The sequence below is a fragment of the Spermophilus citellus genome, assembly GCF_964194105.1.
Source record: "Spermophilus citellus genome assembly, chromosome: 12".
NCBI lineage: Eukaryota > Metazoa > Chordata > Mammalia > Rodentia > Sciuridae > Spermophilus > Spermophilus citellus.
In genome coordinates, this window is record NC_138198.1 from 110576203 (window position 1) to 110604200 (window position 27998).

General features: G+C 35.7%; 1 protein-coding gene across 1 annotated transcript; it reads right to left on the reverse strand.

The window, feature by feature from the left end:
• Window positions 1–504: 504 nt before the first annotated feature.
• On the reverse strand, window positions 505–27994 carry STARD6 (StAR related lipid transfer domain containing 6; the record flags this gene model as incomplete). The annotated part of the gene is made up of 8 exons (XM_081263373.1): window positions 27892–27994; window positions 27062–27145; window positions 17764–17857; window positions 17568–17617; window positions 12356–12482; window positions 8281–8398; window positions 5580–5673; window positions 505–703 (listed from the first exon to the last, which is right to left on the reverse strand). Exons 3-8 carry the CDS (start codon window positions 17851–17853, stop codon window positions 505–507), a joined length of 678 nt encoding a protein of 225 aa, XP_081119499.1. The 5' UTR covers window positions 17854–17857; window positions 27062–27145; window positions 27892–27994.
• Between the last annotated feature and the right edge of the window lie 4 nt (window positions 27995–27998).

Below are 27998 nucleotides of genomic sequence, written 5' to 3' on the forward strand. Positions count from 1 at the left end.
TTTAAAGCTCTCTCTCGTTATCTAAATACATCATGTTTGGATACACATCCTTGCAGATACTTTCAGTCTACACTTGTCTTTTCATCCTCTGTTTACAGCATCTTTCACATAATATACATTTTAAATTTTATGATAAAATTTTCCTTTTATGAATCCTGCTTTTTTTGGTTCATGTTAAAGAACTCTGCTTAGATGTAGGTTATAAAGATTTTTTCCTAAAGGTTTTATGGTGTTATGCTTTGCATTTACATGTTCTGTTTTGAGTTAATTATTATGTATGGTATAAGGACATGTCAAAGCCGCAGGATATGAGGTACTCTAATGCCATTTGCTGAAAGGCTACCTGTACTCCATTGAATTGCCTTTGATCTTTTGTCAACATCAAATACGATTTAATACACTTAGGAGGATAGTGTATTTTTACCTATTCCAATGTTCTTTCCTTCACCATACTTACTAACAGTTTGTATGGTCTTAAATCTCTGATTTAATAGCAGAAAGGCCTTATTTCTTCTTTTGGAATGATGAATGACCATTATGATGTCCACGTCCTGATGGGGCTTTGTGTGACTTTATTCCATCTTTTGCATTGAGGACGAAGCTTACCAAGTTAGAAGGCATGGTCTTTTCAATTATTGATGGGGACAGTTTTCCTCTCATATCGGTTTGGACAAACATCACTAGTTTGGAATATGCTGGGTTTCTGTAAGCAAAGGAAAAGTTAAGATAAATAATTTGTAGATTTATCTATTGAATTTGCCAGTTTATGGAAAGCAGGATTCTTGTCTTATTCACCATGGATTCCTTTCATAATGCTTATGATAGGCTAGTTACTGAAAGAAGTGGCGGGAGTGGGGGGGTGGGGTGGAGGGGGATGATGGAGTGATTTGTAGTCACATTCTTTTTTTTAAATATTGTTTTAGTTGTAGATGGACACAATACCTTTATTTTATGTGGTTCTGAGAATCAAACCCAGTGCCTTACACGTGCAAGGCGTGCACTCTACCACTGAGCCATAACCCCAGCCCCTATAGTTACATTCTTATAAATAAAAATTTTACTTAAAAATATTAAGTACTTAGAAAATATATTAAAATCTTCAACAGAATATATATTAAAATCTTTAGTTTTAGGCATCTTTTCCTTTTTGTCATTTTATTGACTTTTAAAAATAATATGCATATAATTTAAAAATTATATGCATTTGTCAAATGTACCTATATATATATATATATATATATATTTTAAATGAGACATATTTATTTTTCTGCAACTAGTTTTATTTTCTTCTTAATAGAATATAGTGCATTTTCATCTGCATTTTTACTTATAGATCTGTTTAATTTTTTCCTATGGCCATCTATAATATTTTATACTCAGTACTCCTTTTATAGACTATCATTTAGGGTTTTTTCTTACTTTTTCTACTATAAATAAAACTGCAACAAAACATCTTTGTGATGTATCCAGTCACACTTTTATTAGTACTTAGAATATCTGGGTTGATCATTTAACATTTGGATGTGCTATTTTCAAATTGCCCTCTAAGAAGACTAGTATTTATAATTGTTTGTTTTGTTTGTGGTGCTGGACATTCAACCCAGGGCCTTATACATATCAAGCAAGTGAATGATCACTGAGTTTACACCCAAGCCTTTTTCATTTTTATTTTGAGATAAGGTCTCGCTAAATTGCTCAAGTTGACCTTGAACTTGCAACCTCCCATTCTCAGGGTCCTGAGGAGCATGGGTTACAGGCATGAGTCACCATGTTAGGCAGAGCATTAGTATTTTATATTCAACCCTGAGATCTTCAAACTGGGGTATGAGAATTTGAATACTTTTTTTTTTTTTTTTTGCACTTGAGATTGAACTGAAGGGTGCTTAACTCCTGAGTCACATCAAATTTAGAATTTTGATTTTTAGTTTTTAGTTTAAGACAGGGTCTTGCTAAGTTGTTTAGGGCCTCACTAAATTGCTGAGGCTGGACTCAAAACATGTGATCCTCCTGCCTCAGTCTCCTGAGTTGCTGTGATTATAGGCATGTGCCACCACATCCAGCTTGAATACGTTTAAGGGAATAAAATTTCAAATTTTTAACTTAATTTGATCTCAGAATATGTCTTTGATGGAGATGTGGGCTTGTTGTTTCCCATGACCTGTTTAAAATAACTCTTTCCTTGCTTTACAGAACAAAGGCTTGTTTGTCATCCACATTTAAAAGTCCTGGATAGTCCCCTAGTACTTTATTGTGGCATGTGAACGTCTTCAAGGTGCTAATGAAAAATTAATTTATTGGAAGTGAGTTGAGAAAGTGAATGACTAATGATTAGATAATAAATCTTTTCTAATATCCTCATTAAAAATATTTTTGATAGGTATATGATTCATGATATAGGATCCAGAAGGATTTCAAGGCATAGAATGTAATTTATATTCTTTTCATCTTAACCTATTTACTTATGTAAATAAAATTTCTCATTTCTAAACCAGGCACAGTGGGGCATGCCTGTAATTCCAGTTATCTGGGAGGCTGAGACAGAAGAATCACAAGTTGGAGATCAGCCTGGACCTGCAAAGCCCTGTCTCAAAAAAATAAAAAAAGGCCTGGGAAAGTAGCTCTGTGGTAAAGTGCCCCTGGATTCAATCTCTAGTACCAGGGCAAGGGGTAGGGGAAAGGAGTTTCTTAATTCTCAGTTTTTTATTTATAAAATGAAAGTAAGAATAGACTTGGTATTGAAAATTGCCTCACTTATCAGTAATATCCATTCACTGTTAAACAAAATGAGGTAACAGAAGTCTGTCTTAGTTTGAATCTGAGCTTTACTATTATCTATGTGTAACCTTGAGAAAGTTAATCTCTGGGTTTCCACTTTATTTTCTATGAACTGGGCATAGGAATATGACCTATTTCTGTGGACACTTTGAGGATAGAAAAGAGTCAATGTGGGGCTGGGTTTGTGGCTCAGAGGTACAACGTTCATCTAGCATGTGTGAAACACTGGGTTCAATCCTCAGCACCACATAAAAATAAAATGAAAGTATTGTGTTCACCTACAACTAAAAGACAAATATAAAAAAAGTGTCAATGTATGCAAATTGTTTATAACAATGCCTGGAAATAGTGCAAAGTTTTTCTAATAAAAAAACTGTTTCCATAGAAGTTTACTTTATGCTTACTAAGCGTATGACAAAAGTTATAATTAGAATTTTGATTAATGTGTAATAATAACAACTTAAAAAAGAAGGCATTTTTTTTAAAAAACTTATGTATACTATATTCACAGAAATAAAAACAAATTAAAAAACTTTAATCCATGTATTTTTGTAGAAAATTATGATAGGGTGATTAAAAAAGAATTCAAAGCCTAAAATCTATTCCATTAGGATGTTATTATGTGAGGGGAAGAATTTAATTTAAATTGAGGTTAAGGAGGACATAAAATTTCTGACTGCTATAGGTTGCATTTGTGATGGATAAGGGAAGGGTAGGTTTCAAGTTGTTATGGTATTTAGAATCTATAAGATACATTTTTAAGGGAGTTATACCCTTTTCATAAATTTAGTCCTATGAAGAAATTGAATGTGAACTTTAAAACATGCAAGGGGGAATACAGTTTTATAAAATTCTTTTGGGCAAGGGGCTGGGGATGTGGCTCAAGCGCACGCCTGGCATGCGTGCGACCCAGGTTCAATCCTCAGCACCACATACCAACAAAGATGTTGTGTCCGCCGAGAACTAAAAAACAAATATTAAAAATTCTCTCTCTCTCACTCTCTCTTTAAAAAAAAAAATTTCTTTTGGGCAATATGAAGACTGCTGCGCTAACCAATGTGTGAGTGTCCGTTTTCTCAAACTCTTCTCTATTCAGAGCTTAGACTATTTTTTACAATGCCTGAAATGGCTTGATTGCCAAGTACTTACTAGCAGTTTGTATGGTGCTCAAATCTCTATCTGAATTTACTGTGGATTGATACACATAAGGAAGCATTTCCAGTATTTACTAGCAAGTAATTTACTGCTGATGATTTGTTTTACAAGTGACCTGCATGCCTTGTTCACAAATGTAGGCTGACCAAAATAATGGGCTTCATAGAAAGAGAAAGTAAAAAAAGAATCTTTTAAAAAAATCTTAATTTAAAAAAAAAATCAGTATCTTTCCCTGAATCTGTGAATGAGACTGTATGTATCCTACTCCAGCAGGATGGGAGGCCAAGTTCCCACCCAGAGCTTTGGCCCCATGGTTTCTGCAGTGGAAACTTAAGAGTGACAAGGTGCAAGAAGGGTGCTTGCCTGTGAAGCACACTTTAGAATGTATAATTTCCCAAATAAAATCCCTGCTGATAACAGATTAACTCACTGATTTAAAGTAATACTTCTTTGTTTTGTTCTCTCCTGCTATGGTGAATAAAATCTGGGCCATACATTTAAAACAAATGAGTGGAAAGAGCACACATGATTTTTATTATCATTTATACCAATGATCTTGTCAATTATTGTTAAAAAATAGTTTTTTAGTTCTCCAATTCAGTACAGGAAACACTGAGGATCATAGGTCTAACAATTCGTTTTATTTTAGCTTTTATTGTATGAATACAAAGTTTTACACTTATTTTTATGTGACAATACCTTCTACTTAATAAGAAATCATTAGGCATAAATTAAAGCTTAGGGAATTTGTGAAATGATATATGTTGAAATACAGTTCATGTTTTATATTACCTCTTTATCCCTAGGCTGGCCACTGGTCAGCAGTAACCTATCTCTGATTTCTCCAGCTTTTCCCATGTCTGAAGGTACCTAAATTTGGATGTCTCATTGTATAGGTTGTCTGCTGGAGCAAGGCAGTCCATTTGAAAAAATTCCTTTAAGATAAAGCAATCATTGCTGGTAAATTTCAGGGGAATTTATTTCTAATTCACAAGACTCCCTAATAATTTATAGAAGTGAGTAATGGAGAAATGGAGAACATCAGAGAAAGTTTAACCACAGGGGAATGTTTGTATGTATTTGACTAATCCCAGAAACCTCAACTTATATTTTACAGGAAATTGCCCATTCTGATCATACTTCAGATGAAAATAAGGTTTAGAAAAGTTGTTTTAGGCTGTTGGAATTTTTTTTCAAATTTGTGTGTGTGACTGCAATAGGAGCATAGGACTGTAGAGGAAGCAGATACTTAGACTTCAGATTAATCCTCACTGATGTTAGATCCAGGTTCTCACCCAGAAGTAAGCAATTTCAGAACCATTATAATTGTCATTAAAATTGTAAATTGTAGAAAAAAAGTTATTTTAAAAATGGCACTTAGGGATAGTTTTTTTAAACAAATATTTTTTTTAGTTGTAGGTGAACACAATACCTTCATTTTATTATTTTTATGCGGTGCTAAGGATCAAACCCAGTACCTCACAGGAGCTAAGTGAGCGCTCTACCACTGAGCTACAACCCCAGCCCCAACAATCCCCCGCCCCCAACAGAATATGCTGGCACACGTTTCTACTGAACAGGAATACTGAACTAAATCACAAGTTGAACTAAAAAAACTGCTAAAATACGTAAATGCAAGTAACACTTACTCTTTCAGAGGTGAACATACATAGCCACAAGGATGGTTATAACCTCGGACATAATTTGAAGATGGAGGATATTCTGGAAAATCCACACTTTTAGCTAAGAGATTAAAAAAATATTTAAATGAAACCTAATTCACAAAGATAAAAACTATTGCCAGAAGCATATTTTAGAAATATATAACACTTATTTTAATTTAGTTATCAATTATCAACATTAGCATTAATTTTATAGGTATATACATTTGCAATAGTATTTCTAAACATGCTGTTATCTTTTTGTTTTTAATTTTTAGTTTTTTAAATTATAGATGAACAAAATATCTTTATTTTGTTTTTATTTTTATGTGGTGCTAAGGATTGAACCCAGCGCCTTACATGTGGGAGGAAAGTGGTCTCCCCACTGAGCCACAACCCCAGATCCCTGCTATTATCTTTATTACTTTTAACAGTTTTTCTTGTATAAAAATTACTTTCTGATATTTGAAGCAAAAGAAGAAATAGCAAAAAGACCATTAATGTCATGGTTTGAATTATTTTTTGTTAATTAAAAAAATAAAATGTTTAAAGTGACTAGTTTAAAAATGCTCTCTTTTGCTAATTCCCTACAGCTAACTGCAAAGTATAAAGATTAGTAGAATTTGTTCTAGTAATTATACAAAAAAGTATCTAAATTGTATGTAAATGCAGACAGAAGTGATTTAATTATGATTTAATTTATGGCTATATATACTCTTTCTAAAATCTTTTTTAAAAAATATGTTTATTTGGGGGCTGGGGTTTTGGGTCAGCGGTAGGTAGAGTGCTTGTCTAGCATGTGTGAGGCACTGGGTTCGATCCTCGGCACCACATAAAAATAAATAAAATAAAGGCATTGTGTCCAACTACAACTAAAAAAAAATTTTAAAATATATGTTTATTCTACACAACTAAATCCTGTTCTTGTCAGAGGTGGTTAATTTTATTATGTGATTTGAACATAAGCAATCTGTTATATGGGAAATACAATCTGAAACAGGTTTAAAAGCCTATATGGTTGAATGAATTTTCCATTTTTTGTATAATTATCTTTTTTTTAAAGAGAGAGTGAGAGAGGGGAGAGAGAGAAAGAGAGAGAGATAATTTTTTTTAATATTTATTTTTTAGTTCTCGGTGGACACATCTTTGTTGGTATGTGGTGCTGAGGATCGAACCCAGGTCGCACGCACGCCAGGTGCCAGGCGAGCGCGCTACCGCTTGAGCCACATCCCCAGCCCCAATTTTTTGTATAATTATCTTAACAGAGACTATTACATTGGCCTAATGGTACTTACAGAAGTAACAGTAAAATATTTTTCTCTATTTAAAATATGAAGATTATATTTGTATTTTGTTTTCAAAGAAATAAGTCTACAAACAGGCATGCATGTGTTTTTTATGAGGTTCACAGTATGGTAGTCAGCACTTATTTTGGAAAATCAGACCAGAGGTTTTTATTTCTGGTTGAGCTGCTTATTAGTATGCAACTTAATTTCCTAACTGCTTAACTTCTGTGAACTTCAGTTTTGTCAATAATGAAAATGCACACAAAATATTTAGCTCAAAGCAAGGTTCAGAGTAAGATAAATAAACACTAAGAAAATAACCCACAAGTATTCATCAAAAATTCATTCAATAGAAACTTCTTACAGCAAATTCAGAAGTGATTTCTGCACTAAATGACTGATTACCTTTAGTTGTTGGTTTTACCCTCTGTGCTTTTAAAAATTTCTATCTGATCACTAACAGATAGAAATGGTCTGATATCTAAATTTAGAAAATAACAGATTCAGACAAGACAACATTTTGTATTGTAGGTAATTGATACATTTTATGTTCTGTCATTTAAAAAATGAGACAAAAATATGTGAAGATGATGAACATCAGCTCTTAGTGGCCTGCTGCAAAACAGAACAAAATGGGTTTGAGTGACAGCAATCAGACTGGGCAGAGTAACTGAAACTTTGTTGGGAAATGCTAATTAAACATAATTGTCTCTATCCCCACAGTAGAGGAAAGTATTCAGAAAAGAATGGTAAAATTAAATCAATTACAAAGAAAACCAGGGATCTTTGCCACTATTCTCCCAAAGTCTCTCCACCATAAGTTATTAATGTCTACCACAACTTGGTATGTTTTGAGTCAATAATGCAATCAAGAAAATGGTTACACATTCACATTTTACAGAATGACATATTTGCAAAGGAGATGCTAAGCATATATCAAGGTCTTCAGTTTTTAAAAGAAATTAAAGCACATTTATGTAATGACCCATCTAGTGGAAATTTCTTCAATAGTTACTTCAACCAGTTACTATATATGGCCATTCTAAGAAATTGAAGTATAAAATTATATATCCAAAAATTAATTTTGCTTCTATGATTTAAAAAATGTATATCTTGAACTTTTAGTCTATAGGCACCTCTATCTATGAAGTCCTACAGGGTTTATGCTGTAAAAGTCCAGGAGATGATATAATCATTGACTATTATATACATGACACCTCCTAAGCTGGGTGAAATGTATGATGTATCTACTTGATACATGTATGTATTTGTCCTACTGAGTAAATAAAAAATTAAAGGAAATAGCTGAAAATAAGAGTTTCTTCCTAAGTGCAAATTAAAGGGAAAAGTTTTATTAATGACTCATTGTAATTCCAAGATGTGAGCAAAACATTTCAACTTACAACTGATAATGTTCATGTTCCCTTCGCAGCGCTTGATGTATACTAAGTCGATAAAGTCTCGGGGGGAAATGGAGCCCATGGCAAAACTTTGTGTTATGGTATGACATATAAATGTGTCCTGCAACAAATCAAATCATAAAGATTGCAAACATTATTTAATATTTACCATTTGTATTGTTCCCCAAGGAACTGTATTGCACACGTTGCATCTCTATTTGGAAAAAGCAAGGCTTTGCAGTTTTCAGATCATTATCATCAAATCAGCTTGCATTTTCAGTGTTGAAGGGGCATGAGATCTACAATTATGAGTGTAGAAGATTCAGGGAGTACTTAAGATTGTCTACTCTTTCAATTTTTAGAAGCAGAAATTGTAGCCTAGCAGATTAAACCATATACAGGATAAGAGACAATTGTAGAATTAGAATCCAGGTTTTCTGATTCCTAGTTTGGTATTATTTTTACTACTCTATATTGGTCAGGTAATATAGCAATTTATATTTACCAACCCATGCTATAAGGCCTAAAATTAGAGACCAATATCATGAACTACCTTGACATCTGGGGAAACTGGGGAGGTCCTGAATGGCATCACTGCAAGTTCCTCCCTTACTCTGTTCCTGTAGGTAGGCACCCCAGCCAAATACCCCTCCTTAAAGGACCAGCAGTTACCACTTATTCCTGTTTAGAACATTTAACTTCCCTGCTGGCCCATAGAATTATTCAATTATTCAATCATAGCTACCTGCAGGAACTTCACCTCATCCTCCTCACACTACAAAGCCTGCCTCCCACAGCCTCTATTTAAATCTGTTCCCATGTAGCCCTGAGTGGCATTGTGTGTCCTCTTCTTGGTCTGTGATTAATGATTAATAAACCACTATCTATATCATTTGTTCAGTGTCAGGAAATATATATGTTTGGCCATCCCCATAGCCTTAGAGGTAGAATTCCTCCCTACCCAGGAAGTGACCAGCAGACTATTAAAACACTCGTGGAAAGGATAACTAGAATTACTTATAGGAAGGTAAATTAATTTTGTTTGTGGTGTGATATTATTTATGACACTATGGAATACTGACCAGAATGGGCATGGAATTTGGAATTTGGAAACCAATTGCAAATCCAGTAACCTTGGGCAAATCACATAATCAATCATCAATCTTTCTGTTTTCAAGCTTTTTTTTTTTTTTTGTACCAGGGATTGAACCCATGGTCACTAAGCCACTGAGTCACATCCTCAGCTGTTTTTTATATTTTATTTTGAGATGGGGTATCACTAAGTTTTTCAGGGCCTTTCTAAATTACCAAGGCTGGCCTCAAATTTATGATCCTCCTGCCTCAGCCTCCCAAGTGGCTAGGATTACAGGTGTGTGCCACTGCACCTGGCTGGTTTCAAGCTTTTTGATGCCAAGTATAGTATTCTTTCCATTATAACAGTTGATCTGCAGCAATAGCAGAAATGTCTGAAGAGTTAATGAAACTGTATTTTTAATTTCATGCAGTGATGAATGTGAAACAGTCCAATGCCCAGATTTTCTTTTGTGATGGATAAGTTTCTCAAATAAATATTCAAATATCAAAAAAGGACATGGATTTCTTTTCTTTTTCTTTTTTTTTTTTGAATAGGAACTTCAGGACCTCTCTACAAGATGAAATTGATTTATCTTCCTGGACCTTCTTACAACCTCTCTCTCCTTCTAGACTTTAAGATCAGTTTAATGAAAGTGGGTAGACTTACAGAGTTCTAAATAAATAATAAGGTGATGGGCAGATATGTGGGATACTTATTTTTGCTTGTTTTGATGAGTAGAATGTGGGTTGATGACTAAAGACCAAAGACACAGCAGTCTAAAATTTTGCAAATATGATTATTTATAAAAATTATAAAAACTTTTGCTTTTATTTCCTCATTCTCATTTGCTACCTCTTTCTAATAAAATTATTATTTAGCTAAAACCCTTGGACTATGTTTGTTTGTTTGTCTAATGGGCATTGAACCCAGAGCCTTGTGCAAGGTGGGCATGCACTGTACCACTGGGCACCCACCAGCCCTAGGACTTTGTTTTTTGCACAGGGAATCGAACCCAGAGACACTTAACCACTGTGCATCATCCCCAATCCCTTCTTTTTTTCTTTTTTGGGACTGGGGGTTGAACCCAGAGGTGCTTAACCACTGAACCACATCCCTAGCCTTTTTTATATTGAGACAGGGTCTTGCTAAGTTGTTTAGGGCCTTGCTAAGTTGCTGAGGCTGGTCTTGAATGGGCAATCCTCTTGCCTCAGCCTCCCAAATTTCTAGGATTACATGCATGCAACAAGGTGCCCAGACCTAGGACTCATTTTAAAAAAGAAATTACCAAAGTAGAATTTACATATCATAAATTCACCCATTTTAAGTGTACAGCCAACAAAGTTTGTAAATTAAACTTGTTTAGCTCTGCAACCTTCATCACAATTCTTTTAAAACTCATTTTTGATTCTTCCTTCCCTCCATCAGCAAGTTCTACTGACTACCTCTATCATATCTTGGACCCTCTGATTTATTTCCCTTTTCACTGCTACCACCTTGGCACAAGCCACCAGGACATCTCATCTGGATTACTATGAGATGTAACTAGCGGTTCTTACCAATTTTATTCTTGCCCTTTATAACCCATTCTCCTATTCATTGCCAGAACTATTAATCGTCATACTATTCTTGTCAAGTCCTAGCCATCATAATGCTTAATATCATCTGATATTATCTTTTTAATTGCTTACTTGCTTATTATGTCTCTTCTGAGGGAATGTAAGCTCTGTGAAAGCAGGGACACTTTCTGTCTTGTATTCCCAATGCCTGAATAGTGGGTGCTCCAGTGTATTTGTGGAATGAATTAATTTGTTAAAAGAACATAAATATCTGTCTGGAGAGGAAGGGACTGGAATAAATCAGGATCCTTTTACAAAACAGATTCTTTTTTCATTATTATTACTATTACTATTATTAAATATTATTATTAAATAATAATAATAATATGAATGTTTTCAAGCTTTTTTTTTTTTTTTTTGGTACCAGGGATTGAACCCAGGGTCACTAAGCCATTGAGTCACATCCTCAGCCCTTTTCTCTTCTATTATTATTATTGTTTTATGTTGCTGGGGATTGAACCAGGGCCTTGTGCATGCGAGGCAAGCACTCTACCAACTGAGTATATCCCAAGCCCCCAAACAGATTCTTAAGAGGGAAAAAAACAAACAGTAACATAAATGGAGAATAAATTTTAATATATCACAGTAAGAGAGAATTGTTTTTCATTTTGGGTGCTTACTTTTATAGCAGTTTTAATGAGAGATCTGTCGTGTGCTGCATGAATGTTAAGAGTCCTCTACGTTGCTTGTCTCCCCTTGTTTCTACTTGTTTACCATGTAATCCCCTCCTGATCTTTTTCACTCTATTTTCACCTTTCTGATCTTTTCTTCCATCCCCTTTTAAACTACTCACCTCTCACGTTCACTCTTCCTCTCACCTGTCTTCAACTTTCTACTGTGATCACCTATGTTTTTCTGTTCTTTTTATTATCCCTCTTCATATCTATTTAACTAAGATAATGTATTTGAAAGTATTTCTAAACTGCAGCCTTTTATGTAATGATACTTCTTTGCTTTATATTTTATCTTTAGTCCTCAGTGTCACATGCTGTTTGTTTGGAAGTCCTAATAGCAGGTATCTGCATTGTTCCTGTTTTGTAATGTAATATTACTAAAATATGTCTTGATTTCCATGCAGGAATGCTTAATTTTTGTTTTCTATGTCATGGAGGTAAATCCCAGAGAGTTCAGATCCCTAATAACAAAAGGTACAAGAGACTTTGCCAGATTCAAAATGTGATATGTATTTACAAACAGAATGATGTTAATTGTAATTAAACTCTTGATTAATAAGGAGAAAAGTTTTAAGAATTTTATAAAAACTTTCACTCATTTGAATCTATAAATACTAAATGTCTACATACATTGTTTCAATAAACAAATCAGTAAGATATAAAACTAAAGATGCATTGACACAGAAAAGTCTAGTATTAAAAAAATAAATTACCGAATCAATCCTGTGTATCATATTGTATACTTTCAATGCTTTATCCCATGCAACCCTGTTTCCAGGTTGGTAGAGGAAATCAGATAGTTTAAACGTTGATTCTGGAATTATCCCTTCAACACGATATCTATAGTTAACAAGATAAAGAAAATTTAATACTTAAGTTTAAGCTGAAAATAAGCTGCTATCAAATTTGAAGACAGGCAAATTTAACGAATAAAAAACCTGAAGGTAATACACGTTGAGTATTACCTTATCTGAAATACTTGCAACTAAGATTTTGGATTTTTTTCAGATTTTGGAGTACCTGCATATACATAATAAGATATCTTGGGGGAAACCTAGTTGAAACACAGAATTCATTTACATTTCATATATACCTTATACACATACTCCTGAAGGTGATTTGTGTGTGTGTGTTATGTTACTGGGGATTAAACCTAAGGCCTCACACATGCTAGTAAGTGCCCCACCACAAAGCTGCATCCCCGCCCTTTTTATTTTATTTTGACATAAGGCCTCGCTAAGTTGCCTAGGCTGGCTTTGAACTTGGAGCCTCCTGCCTCAATCTTCCAAGTCACTAGGATCACAGGTGCTGAATATAATGTAACACAATATTTTAAATAATTTTGTGAATGAACAAAGCTTCATGGTATGAAGTTACCCACTCATGGTATCATGTTTTGTGCTCATGAAGTTTTACATTTGGAATATTTCAGGTTTCAGCCTTGAATTACAAATTTTCAACTTGTGTCAGCAATTTAGTACACTAATATCCAACTGGAAGTAGCAATGCTTATTTAAACGTGTACTGCAATAATTGTATTTCCAAGTCAATTTTTCTACTAATTTTGTTTGCAATATTTTAATGATTATCTTTTTTAAAGGGTTGCTTTTATTTATGGTTTTCTGAAGTCTTTCCTCTAACATTTACCTGCTGTTTTTATCATAAGCCAATGATCATTGATGAGAAATTTGTGTGGTTTGTAACTCATGGCTCTGATTTTTATTATTTATTTATTAATTATGGTACTGGGGATTGAACCCAGGGGCCCACTGAATCACTGAGCCACACATCCCCAGCCCTTTTAAAATATTTTATTTAGAGACAGGGCCTTGGTGAGTTGCTGAAGCTGGCTTTGAACTCGGGATCCTCCTGCTTCTGCGTCACAAGCCACTGGGATCACAGGCAGGCGCCATTGCATCTGGAGTCCTGACATTTAAGAACGTACTATGGTCTAGAGCAGGGTCAGTAGGCTCTTCAGTAGAGGTCTGGATAGTAAATAATGAGCTTTGCAGGTCACATTCAACTCTGCTAGTGTAGAGGTAAAGCATCCATAGATAACATAATGAATGGATATGGCTGTGCTCTAAGCTTCATAGATTTTGAGTTTTGAATTTCATTAATTTTCACATGTAAGGAAACATTCTTGTTTTGCTTTTGTTTCATCCATGTGAAAAATATAAAAGCCATTCTTAGTTTTAAGGCTGTGCAGAAATAGGCAGCAGTCCAGATGTATTCTACTTGCAGTTGTTTGTCAACCACTGGCCTAAAGGAACTAATACTGTTCTGAGAGTAAATTCAAGCTTACCATCAACAACATGGAAAAATAAACCTCCGTGTATGTTTGGCTGTATACCAATGAAATTAAGACAGTGTGAGAAAACTGAATTCAAGCTCAATATTAATAGAAGATTGACAGATGAAAATAAAGTCAGAACAGTGTGGGTCACTCTTTCTCCCTTTGTCTTTCTTTTCAAAGCAAGGGAATAAGTTTAAGAAAAATCAAACTTCTAAACTTTTAAAAATTTAAATTTCTTCAGGAAGTGAGGTAAAAACTAATATTACTATAGAAAATAGTTGCTATATTTGTAAAACATTATTACTCTGAGCCTTTGCTTTTATACTTTGGTAAGCAAGGAATTCATTAGACTACTTCTCTGTATGTGAATTTTTCTCTAAAATTTTAGTTGAAGCCAGGCTTGGTGGCATAGGCCTGAAATCCCAGAGAATTAGATGCTGAGCCAGAAGGATTGCAAGTTTGAGGCCAGCCTGGGCAATTTAGTGAGACTCTGTCTTAAAAAAAGAAAAAGAAAAGAAACAAGCCAGGCATGGTAGCATATGCCTGTAATCCCAGTGGCCGGGGATGGTAAGGCAGGAAGACCACAAGTTCAAAGCCAACCTCAGCAATTTGGCAAGAGTGTAAGTAATTTAATAAGACCATGTCTTAAAATAAAAATAAAAAAAGTGCTGGGGATGGGACAACACAGTGGTTAAGTGCCCCTGAGTTTAATCCCTGGTACCAAAAAATAAAAAAATAAATAAAAAGGCTGGGGATGAAGTTCACTGGTAGAGTTCCCCTAGGTTCAATCCCCATAAAATAAAATAAATAAAATTTTAATTTAAAATTGTTGGTTTCAAATTTTTTCTGTGAGCTATTCTCAAATTCCTTCATGTTCCTTCCTTCAAAGTTTTTTTATTTTTGAAAAAGTATGAATTAATGTTAAGTAGGTGTCTTACTTTAGGACTTCTTTAAATCTTAAGAGTGAATCTCCAAGAAGAGACTGTATGGAGTGTTTTGAAAATTTATTTGACCCTGCAAATCATTTTTCCCCTGCAGTGCATTTTGACAGTTTACATTTCTCCCAGACTCTAGTTGGCAAACCATATTAGACAACAGTATATACCTCATAGGTATATAATGTTTACGTCTGGTTACTCATTCTAAATTCAAATGTACATGTTTCTTACTTTGATTATTTGCAGTTCTTTTAAACTGTGAAGATGTGAAGCAATGGAAAAATGTAAGCTCCCCTTGATTGGTGGTAGTCTCACTTTCTTGCTCTCCTCTGGGTAATGTAAACTTTCAAATGAGGCATACAACCTGGCCAACATGCCCAACTTGATTTTCTTTGTTAGCACCTAAATATATGCCATAACTAATAAAATATATATATATATATATATATATATATCGACAAGTATATACATACATATATATATATATATATATATATATATATATTGACAAGTATAAACTGCATCAATCATACTCTTTCTGGACACAACCATAGAAAATTTAGAAGAATCAGTGGGCTGTGATTGAAAAACATGCATGCAAAATTAAGTTTCTTGTACTTTTTATTAATTTTAGTTTTGAAATATAATTAAAGAAGGGTTTGACAAATCCACTGTGCAGTAAGCAGCCTCTAACCGCCCCCCCCCCAATAAACCCCACCTCCTGATATTGACACCCTGAGTAATCCCCTCCATTTTGAGTCAGGACTGTATGTGGTAATTCACTTAATATTGCAAATGTGATGGGATGTAACTTCTAAGATTAGGTTGTGGATTAAGTTGGCTTTTATCTTGTTTGCTCTTTCTATTTCTTGCTCTCTCCTAGATCCCTCACTCTGAGGTAAGTAACCTGTCATGTCTTTTTTTTTTTTTTTTTAAATTGTTGATGGATATTTATTTATTTATATGTGGTACTGAGAATCAAACCCAGTGTCTCACACATGCTAGGCAAGTGCTCTACCACTGAGCCTCAGCCACAGCCCAACCTGTCATGTCTTAATAGTTCTATGGAGAGGCCCAGAGATCAAATAACAAAGAAGGTTCTAGCCAAGAACCATCAAGGAACTGAGGCCCTCAGTCTAACAAGCCCACAAGGAACTGAATTTGTGATACTATGTGAATGAGCTTGAAAATAGAGCTTCCCTTAACTGAACCTTCAAGTGAGCCCTAGGCCCCAGCTGACATCTTAGGGACACTTTTGAGAAACTCTCTGATATAGAGGAATCAGGCTAAGCTGTGCCTGGAAAAATATCTAAGATACTAAATTATAGTGTAATTTGTGCATCAATATATAACTGGTACACAATGCACATAAATTCCATTCAAAATGTGAGTATAAAAAGTTCTAATTGTTTAGTTTTGCAACAGTAAAATATCTCTGATAAAAAGTTTCAATAAAGCTTTGAAACAGTCTAAGGGAGGCTATTTTGATAGGATCTAGGCATTATATATAGGACCTTGTTTAAATAAATACTCCAGACATATTTGTAGACTAAATGAACAACTTTCAAGGTTTCTTTGATGCATAGGTTTCTGCCTACATTGGTTTTGTCTGAAAGGTAATAAAAAGTCACATGATCCAAAATTTATTTCCTTGGAGGGCCTAGACTTGACTGTACTCATTCCTTGCATCATTGTTTCTAAAAGTGCCACTTTAGTCACTAATTATTTAGATAACAGGAAGGCAATATTTTTCTCATAACTGTTAAAAATGAATGGGAATGATTCTGCAATCTGCATTTGGGGTAAAATTGGGGGTTCATAACCCACTTCAATCTAATGTATTAAATATGATATGTCAAGAGCTTTGTAATGTTGTGAACAACCAATAAAAAAAAATGAATGGGAAAAATCATACCAGCTTTGTCCAATAGTAGAAAATTAGATGTACAAGATGCATTTTAGTAAGCAGTTCAAAGGAGTGGATTCTAAATGAAAAGGAACTGAATAAAATTTGGTCTTCTCAACAATACATGATGATCTGAAGAAACTGATGTGATATCATAAGCAATAAGTGAATAACTCTAAAGAAGTTAGAAAATGTCAGCACAATTTCCCTTAATGTGCTTGCATATGAAGTAGTAGGATCCTCAAATATTTCCTTAAAAGCAACCTCTAGAAAAAAAAATTGCATGTATCGGCAAGAGAAATAAAATGAGGAAGAAAACTACTTTTTATGGTTCATTTAAAAGGAAAGGTGAAGAGTTTAGAAGACCATAAAATACTACTGCTAGCTAAAAAATACCAATGTGCTTTTATAGTAATTATTTCTTGAAGTGCAAATTTCCTATATTCATGAATTATTCACTAAAAGGGATTTTTTTTTTTTTGGTGGTACTAGGAACTGAACATAAGGCCTTGTACATGCCAGGCAAGTGCTTGACCGCTGAGCTACACACCCAGTTCAAAAGTATTTATTTATGTTTTTGTGTGATTATCTTCAGGTGTAAAGATAAAGGATGAAATGGTATGTAATTGGTTTATTATATTAATACTACATTTCAGCCTATTGACTAAATAATGTTTCTTGATTATTATCATATAATGTTGTAGTTAATGAAGCAGAATTAAGTTCCAGATAAAATAATGACATTGAATTTAAAAAAATGAATGCAAATAGGAACATGTACTCACAGATTTCCGAGGAATTTTCTAGATGCCTTACTGGAAACAGTTATCTTTTTCTCAAAGAGGAATAAAAATCCAGAAATAAATTGTCAATTATAGAAAAAATATATTTTTCTGCTTCATAAAAGAAAAATATATAAAAAATATTTTCATAGTAAATTCTCAAAAAACAAATTCTTGAAATATATTTAAGTTTTCTTACTGAAATTTTAACCACTTTCCAGCCGGATGTATCTTGATTGTAACTTAAAACTTCTTGAGCAGTTTGTTGGGCAATTGCCTTATAGTCCATCTATCTGTAAAGTTTTAGAAACAAATGATTGATAAGAATATAATCATATGAAAATTTTGTTTTCTCTTGTTAAGACAGAATCTCAGGTTGGTCTTCAACTCATGGGCTCAAGAGATCCTCCTTTCTTACCTCCCAAGTAGCGGAACTACAGGTGTGTATACCTAGCTCACAAACTTTTAAAATGCTACATTCTGGGGGCTGGGGTCGTGGCTCAGAGGTACAGCGCTTGCCTAGCATGTGTGAAGCACTAGGTTCAATCCTCAGCACCACATAAAAATAAATAAAGATATGTGTCCACTTCTGCCTAAATAAAAAAAATTAAAAAATGCTACATTCCATTTTAATATAATTTCTATAATACCTGTCACCTAGCAATGCAACATAATTACTTGTTGATTGCATGCATGGGTGAATCCCTTTCTCTTTTATAATCTTTCAAATGAGAAACTGTGGTAATAGTAGGAAAAGCCAAACTTTTGCAAACACACACACCTGAATTAAATCTTGTTTCTGCCACTTATTTTGTAAAGCATGTTACTTAATATTTGTTTTTTAAATTTTCCTCTTGGTGTAAAATTGAGATAATACCTATTCTGTAGAATTAACATAAGGATTAGATGAGATTGTATTTCAGTGTCTGTTATATAAGAGTCATTCAATAAATCATTATTATTTCTAACACTGTTGTTCATGTGCTCTTGGGAATTGACTTTTTAAAAATGAGTGGCAGTAACACTACATGATCTGATCCTTTGTTTCCTGTTCACTTAGCTACAAACATACTGAACTCCTGGCTGTTCCTTAAATATAACCAAGCAACTTTGTACCTCAGGGTCTTTGTACTTGCTATTCCCTCTGCTTGGACAACTCTTCTTCAGTGTGTTTACAAGACTGATGTGGTTTGATTGGTGTCTTTCTTTAAATGCCACTTCCTCAGAAAGAATCAGATTTAAATCTATTCAATTTAAACACATTTACTGAACTGCTACTTGAACTTAGGTACTGCAATGGACTGAATGCTTTTGTCTCCCTAGAAATTCACATGTCAAAAACCCAACCTCCAATATGATGTTATTAGGAGATGGGACTTTTGGAAGGTCATTATTAGTCATGAGGACAGAGACCTCATGAATGAGACTATAGTGTCCAAATAAGAAATCACAGAGTTCATTTGCCTTTTCTGCCATGTGAGGACAAAGCCAGAAAGTGACAGCCGAAAGGTGGCAATATGCAACATGGAAAAGGGCTTTCACAAGAAACCAATCATGATGGCAGCCTGATCTCAGGCTTCCAGCCTCCAAAACTGTGAGGAACAAATTCATTTACTGTTTATGAGCCACCCAGTTTATAGTAATCTTGAAGCAACTTAAAGGGACAGCGGTAGGAATAGCAAAGAAGTTGAGTAACATAATGTTGTTCCTGTGAATTGAGTTCAGGAAGCTGTAGACTCACTGGCCCTTCTGCCCATCAAACCAGTTTTCAGTTAGGGAAAGCTGACAGGTATGGTGCAAAGAATCAAAAACAGCTGGACTCAAATGCTAACCTTGCCACTTATTAGCAGCTGTATTTTTAAATAAGTTGCTTAATTTTAACTTAAATTTCCACATTTATAAGTTGGGATAATAATACTTATCCCATGGAGTCTACAAGGATTAAGTGCATTAACGTACGTACATAGAAGTGCCTGAAACAACGAGGGCCTTGTGATAATTGACCAAAAAGGTTAGTGTCTTTTCTTAAAATGGACACACTTAACATCATCATTAATTTTTTTTCAAAACGCTGCCTCCTTGAGCACATTAATAAACCATCTTAAGAGTTTAATTATCATGTTAAACCTCTTCGAAAAATCCTTATGTTGGATTGCTAGGAGCCACAAGCAGATAAATGATGCATGGCACCTTTGCTTGTAAAGTGAGGCCAGCTAGCCACTGAGATGATATGATTATGTTAAGATTTACATTCATATGCAAATTGGGCTCCTGCTGTTCACCTTGGCCTGCTACCGGACTCAAGTTACGGGACTCCTGGAGAGTTCCCATTGGTTGGGGAAGGATAGTAGGAGGAAATTCCGGGGGAGGTCCGGGGCCCCCTGGTTCTGGGGGAACGCGCGGTTCCGGCAGACACCCGCGTGGGAGGACCGGGTTTGGCTTGCCGGCGCCTACGGAGTATTGGCAGCTTTTTCAAAATAAAGTTTTGTTCCTGCTTGAGTGGCTCGTGATTCTGTGCCCAGCCAAGACTGCGGCATTTGGCGGCCCGCGCGGGGAACGCCTGAAGCTTAGAGGTGAGTAAAATTGCTCACCCCTGAGGGAAGGCGACAGGATGGGTGACCATCTCAAAAAACAATGTGTTCTTGTTTTGATTTATTTTGTTTTTATTTCGAGCTCCCTAGCCCTAGAATTTTCTCAGGCGAACTGGGAAAAATGGTTGGCTCAAGGTTTCAAGTTATTCGGCCCTGAGAAAGAGAAAATCGATACAACCATTCTCTGCTCCTTTTTTGTTTCATTCTGTTTCGGCTTTGTTTTATCCTATCTTATTGGGTTACGTTACCTTTATAGTAGATTAGAATCCAGTAAAAAACAAACCGAAAAACTGTTAAGTAAATTGTTAGAGGTCCAAACTATGGTAGAAAAAACGCTAGGTCAAGCAAAAGAGAAGGTCTCTCAAGCTAGTCAGACAAAGGAAAATTTAAAGAAAGCAAGCTTAGAGGAAAAACAGCCATCAGGTGGAGAATTACAACAGGAGGTTGCTACTAACTCCGTTCTATCACCAGAGGGCGTAATTCAACCAACAGCTCCATCTACCGCTGAGCGGCCCTCAACTCCCATAGTTGATGGACGGAATTCTGAGGCAGAACCCCAAAGATTAGCATGCCCTGTACTTGAGCAGGCAGGAGGGCAACGAATTCACCGTGCTTTAGATTTCAAAACAATAAAGCAATTAAAGGAGGCTGTAACAACCTATGGGCCGCAAGCTCCCTTCACAATAAGCATGGTCGAATCTGTTACCAACTTGGACATGACACCAGCAGATTGGGCTAACATGTGTCGATCTGTGCTAAACGGAGGACAATATTTGTTATGGAAGGTTGCCAATGAGGAATTTTGCATGGAGACAGCTAGGTGAAATGCAGAAGCTGGTTACCCTCAAAGAAATATAGATATGCTATTGGGAAAGGGACCTTATGAGGGTCAAAGACAGCAAATTGAATATGACCCTGGCGTATACGCACAAATTGCTGTAGATGCAGTTAGGGCATAGAAAACTTTACAGGGGCATGGAGACTTACAAGGTCAATTATCTAAGGTAATACAAGGAACTAATGAACCTTACGCTGAATTTGTAGATAGACTTATTCAGTCAGCCTCTAGGATATTTGGAAATACAGAACAGGTAATGCCATTTATAAAACAACTGGCTTATGACCAAGCAAATCGTTGCTGCAGAGAGGTCATTAGACCATGGAGACATGAAGATTTAAACACATATATTAAATTATGTAGAGACATTAATGAACAAGGGCAAGTCTTAGCAGCAGTACAACAGGCTTTAGATGCCAGGCCAAAAACATGCTATAATTGTAATCAAACAGGACATTTTAAAAGGAGTTGCCCCATAAGAGGAGGGTTTAACAAAGCTGGGTATCAAAGGAATAGAATACCGGGTATTTGCCCACAATGCCATAGAGGGAAACATTGGGCTAATGAATGCCGTTCTCAAACCACCATAGAGGATATTCCATTATCAAAAAACGGACAAGGACCAAGTGTTTACCCATGATATCGTGGAGAAAAGTATCAGGCTCCATTGCCAAAAAACGGACTAGAGGGCCCAATGCCCCGGGGCCCAAAACCACAAATATATGGGGCAATGGAGGAACCCAGCAGCACCATCAAGGTAGTGCCCAGGACGCATTATCCATTAAATCCCTCATCAGACAAACTAGAGGGAGCGCAGGGCTGGACATCTGCGCCTCTGCCAGAGCAGTACTAACTCCAGAGATGGGAGTTCAAATCATTCCCACAGGAGTAAAAGGACCTCTTCCCCAGGGAACAGTAGGCTTATTATTGGGACGCAGTTCTTCTATACTAAAAGGACTTATGATAAGTCCTGGGGTAATTGATCCCGATTATGAGGGTGAAATAAAAATTATAGCTAGTTCTCCAAGAGGTATATCAGTAATTTCACCAGGAGATAGAATAGCACAGTTATTAATAATACCCAGCCTGCATGATAAATTTTCCAGTTGTAATGTAGAAAGAGGTTCCAAGGGATTAGGCTCCACAGGTGTAGATTGGGCTATGCTGTCTTTAAATTTAGATTCTCGCCCAATGCTAAAATTAAATATTCAAGGACATGACTTTAATGGGCTGCTGGACACAGGAGCTGACCTTAGTGTCATCTCTCGTCAAGAATGGCTAAAACATTGGCCATTACAACAAGCCACTCAAAAGCTTCGAGGCCTAGGAATGGCAACAAATCCCCATAGAAGTGCTATGGTATTAGATTGGAGGGATCCTGAAGGATGTGAAGGAACTATACAGCCCTATGTACTGGATCATCTTCCTGTAAATTTATGGGGACGAGATGTCCTAGATCAATTAGGATTGACATTAACAAATAACATCAATCCTAACGCACCCACTACTAGGGCTAAACAAGGCTTTAGGAAAGAAAAAAGATTAAGAGAACAAGAACAAGGTATGACAGCACCTATTCAAATAGATCAAGAAATAAGTAGACATGGTTTGGGTTTTCAGAAAGGGCCACTGAGACAATCAAAATTACTTGGAAATCAGAAAGACCAGTGTGGGTTCCTCAGTGGCCCCTGACTAAAGAAAAGATACAAGTAGCCCATGACTTGGTCAGACAACAATTAGCGGAAGGACATATACAACCTTCCGTATCCCCCCATAATACTCCCATTTTTGTCATTAAAAAGAAATCTGGTAAATGGAGATTATTACAAGATTTAAGAGCCATTAATAATGAGATGGTTATTATGGGACCTGCTCAATCAGGGATTCCTCAATTGTCTGCTTTACCAAAAACCTGGCATGTTTTAGCTATAGATATTAAAGATTGTTTCTTTTCAATTCCAATTCATCCCGAGGATAGTCCACATTTTGCATTTACTATCCCTGCACTGAATCATGAAGGTCCTGATCAGAGATATGAATGGAAAGTACTCCCTCAAGGGATGGCTAACAGCCCAACTATGTGTCAAACTTATGTTAATAAAGCAATCCAGCCACTTAGAAATCAAAATCCTGAACTACAAATATTTCACTATATGGATGATGTGTTATTGGCACATAAAGATAAAAACACATTACTAGAATGTTATGCCACACTTACAAACTTATTGAAAAATTATAATCTAGAGATAGCAATAGATAAAGTACAATTAAATCTTCCAATTAATTATTTAGGAATTCTATTATCCTCAACCATGGTCCGTCCACCAAAAATTCAAATACGAGTAGATCAACTCAAATCACTTAATGACTTTCAAAAGTTATTGGGAGACATAAATTGGATAAGGCCTTATCTAGGCATACCAACAGGAGAGTTAGGACCTTTATTTGATATTCTAAAAGGTCCATCAGATCCAAATTCACCCCGCATGTTAACGCCTGAAGCAAGAAAAACATTAAAAATCATTGAAACATATATGGAAAATATGCATTTGGATAGAATTGATATAAGTTTGCCTTTATTATTTATTGTACTACCAACAAAAAATATTCCTACAGGAGTATTTTGGCAAGAAGGTCCATTATTGTGGATACATTTATCTTATTCTCCTAACACTATTCTTACTAGATATCCTGAGGCTGTAGGACAATTAATACTCAAAGGAATAAAAGCAGCAAAGGGAGTGTTTGGGATTTCTCCCAATAAAATTATTACTCCATATACTATGGATCAAATTGATGAGTTAGCTAATGAGTTAAATACTTGGGCAATAATCATGTGTAAAACTAGTGTTTCATTTGATAATCACTTACCATCTAATCCTTTGTTGTCTTTTTGGTCTAAGCATCCTGCAGTTTTTCCAAAAATGACAAGAAAAACCCCTATCATAAATGCTCCAAATATATTCACTGATGGGTCAAACAATGGTACAGCAGCAGTAGTTACTCCTGATCAAACTTTTACATTTTTAGTACCCAAGCAATCAGCTCAAAAGGTAGAGCTTAATGCAGTATTACAAGCTTTTATGATGTTTAAAGATTCTGTATTTAATTTATTTTCTGATAGTCAGTATGTAGTTAATGCTATAGTATCCCTTGAAGATGCTGGTAGGATTTCACCTTCTTCTACTGTTTTCTCTTTGTTTTCCGCTATACAAAGTCTAATCTGGGACCGAAAAGATCCATTCTTTATAGGTCATATCAGGGCACATACAGGATTGCCTGGAGCCCTTAGTATGGGCAATGAACTAGCAGATAAATCTACACATGACATACATATTTTCTCCACAATAGAAGAAGCTATAAATTTTCATAAAAGGTTCCATGTCAATGCTAATACTTTACAAAAGCATTTTAAAATAACTAAAGAACAAGCCAGACATATAATAAAACAATGTCAAAATTGTGTGACATTTTTACCACAAGTTAATCTTGGAGTCAATCCTAGAGGACTGATACCTAACCATATTTGGCAGATGGACGTCACACACTTGCCAGAATTTGGAAAATTAAAATATTTACATGTTACAGTTGATACCTCTTCTGGATTTTTGATGGGCTCCCTTCATGCCGGAGAAAAAACTAAAGATGTTATAGCTCATTGCTTACAAAATTTTGCCACTGTGGGCGTTCCAAAACAGTTAAAAACGGACAACGGTCCTGGTTATACTTCCACCTCTTTTAAACAATTTTGCTCATCATTTGGTATTACTCACATAACAGGAATTCCATACAATCCACAAGGACAAGGCATAGTTGAAAGAGCTCATCAAACTATTAAAATGTACTTATTAAAACAAAAGGAGGGAATTGGAAAGGGGTATATATCCCCCAAAGATAAACTTAAAATAACCCTTTTTACTCTAAACTTTTTAAATTTGGATTCATCGGGACTTAGTGCTGCGGAAAGACATTTGTACCCAAAAAATGTACATAAGCCTAAGGTACTTTGGAAAGATATTCTAACAGGACAATGGAAAGGCCCGGATCCAGTAACAGTCTGGAATCGGGGCGCTGTCTGTGTTTTCCCACAGGAGGAACAGCAACCGATTTGGATTCCAGAGAGATTAACTAAAACAATTTCTACAGAAAAAGAAGATGATTTGACTCAAATCCATAACAGCTGACATCCAGAGCTCCAGCTTGGCTATTCTTACATCTGTGACAGTGATTAACCAAGGTGTTTTTTTTCAATATCTATTTTATTATTGCATTTTTCCCACATCATAAAGTTCTATTTTATTTTTGAGCTCATACAAACCTAGGTTAATGTTTTTCTGATCAGTTTTATTTTTTGACTGTGGAGTTTTTAAACATTGCAATGGAGATTTCAGCTAGGTATAGCTACAAGGCCTTTATTTACTATTGTCTTATGTGTTGTATGTTGTGTGCACACTTCTGTTTTGTGTTGTATGTCTGTATGTGTGTATGTCCATATTTCTTATATGAGGAGCGCTCATGAAAAAATGGATCCGATTTTTTTCTTTATTCACGTGATTTATATGGTTTAATTTAAATTAGGTGAACAGCTGTTAATGATTGTTTTTAAAGATGGTTAGCAGATCTGTTTGTTTACTAATTTAAATTAGGTAAACAACTGTTAAGGATTGTTTTTAAAGGAGTTTAACAGATCTGTTTGTTTACTTTCACCTTTCCTTTTCATTATATTTAATAATTCTGTTCAGGATATTGTCTCTTTAGCATCATTGCCAGAATTTCCATCTCCATCCCAATTCCGGTGAAGACTGAGATAAAACCAAACTACAGCTTCTATGATAGCTATCACAGTAAACTGTATAAACTGATGCATCAACGAATATAACTCAACAAGTAATGCTCAATCAAGGACTTGATTTACTTTGGGAGGAAATGGACATATTGATAGACTCCTCCAATTTGAACTGCTTGCAGAACTTGCCTGGACTATATATCAGTTGCATACATTGTGAAATATCATCTGGTGCACCAAATTGTGGTACTGCTGGCATATCTTTGCTGATGGTGTCACCAGTGATACAATTTCCTTGCCAGCTCACCCCATGTTAATTGTGGTAATACTGGCATATCTTTGCTGATGGTGTCACCAGTGACGCAATTTTTCTAAAGGAGCCATCAATTGGCTTGGTGTCGTGGCATTTCTGTATCCTCCTCCCTTCTACTAGTGATGGTCTAAAATTTGGGGGCCAACAGAGGTGAGGCAAAGAACCTCACCCCCCCACTGGCACCAAGGCTAAATTTGGGGGCCAACAGAGGTGAGGCAAGAACCTCACCCCCCCCCACTGGTGCATAGGCCTATCCACAAGCATGGCTGAATGCTGGACCGGTAGTCAGTGACGGGTTGATCTGATTACAGTGGATTCAACCTAAGACAGGAAGCTGACGCCTAAAGGTCAGTTCTCCCATGACGGGTAAGAACCATATGTTGAATTGGACAACCTACCAGGCACGGTCCCTAGCCACATTGCTTGTTGCTTAATTAAACAAAAGGGGGCAGATGCTAGGAGCCACAAGCAGATAAATGATGCATGGCACCTTTGCTTGTAAAGTGATGCCAGCTAGCCACTGAGATGATATGATTATGTTAAGATTTACATTCATATGCAAATTGGGCTCCTGCTGTTCACCTTGGCCTGCTACCGGACTCAAGTTACAGGACTCCTGGAGAGTTCCCATTGGTTGGGGAAGGATAGTAGGAGGAAATTCCGGGGGAGGTCCGGGGCCCCCTGGTTCTGGGGGAACGCGCGGCTCCGGCAGACGCCCGCGTGGGAGGACCGGGTTTGGCTTGCCAGGCCTACAGAGTATTGGCGGCTTTTTCAAAATAAAGTTTTGTTCCTGCTTGAGTGGCTCGTGATTCTGTGCCCAGCCAAGACTGCGGCATTGGATCATAAATTTATTTTCTTGTTTAGTTCTCCAGCAAGGCACAACAGGTAGATACCTTTTTTTATATTAGAAAAGCTTTACTAAACCATTATAACCTCCTCTTTACTTCTAGTAGATCCTTGTTTCTTTACCTTTCCTAACAAATCTAGTCCAGAATTTTAGCAGTCATTGGGACTCTTCTCCAAATCCTCATAGAAACCTCCATATCTGTTAACCTGGAAGGAAACAAAGTGAAAGAGAATTACTTTGATCCATGAATTAGGTCAATATATTTGATAATTTCCTTCAAATATTCTCAGTGTCCTTCATTTATACTTTGTGTGTTTGTTAGGAAATTTTGCTCTATATGACCCAAGATAGAAGAAAAAGTTAGTACAAGACACTTTAAAGATACTGTTTATGAAGAGCCTTTAGAAACTAAAAAAAACAAAACAAAACAAAAAACCAGATTATAAAATATTTAGTAGAATGTAGATTTTTTTTCTGAATAGATTTTAATTAAAATTATGAAAGTAACTGTGGCATAAACTTTTTTCTCCCCTAACTCATCACCAATGAAATCTCCTCTTTAAGCCCAGTTTGGTCATTTGTCCTAATTTTTTAAGCTCATGCCATTAATTGTCCTTGGCTGATCCCTGACCTGGGCTTTTCCTAACATATAATTATTTTCTATCAGCGACTTACTTGACATTGATTGATCTAAAAATTTCAGATTATCACTAGCTATAAACTCCTGCAGAGACTGTCTTATTGTTTTCTTATCAATAATTCTTATCAATAACAATTTAATTTCAATTAAATTGAGTTCAATCGAACCACTAAACTGAATTTTATAGCTTCTGGACTTTTATTTGCTAAAAGAAATGGGAAGGCAAAGTTTAGCAGGTGAGAGAGGCTAAGGCCTCGGGACGCCTCAGCCTGGGGAAAGCAGAAACAGCCAACAAGACTTCAGTGGTGTTACCTGGTGACATACTGGATGAGCTGGAAAGCGTTCAGATGGAGTATTAGACAAGGACGTCTTCACCCATAGGGTCAGTGGAAAATAAACATAAACCAACATTGAGATGG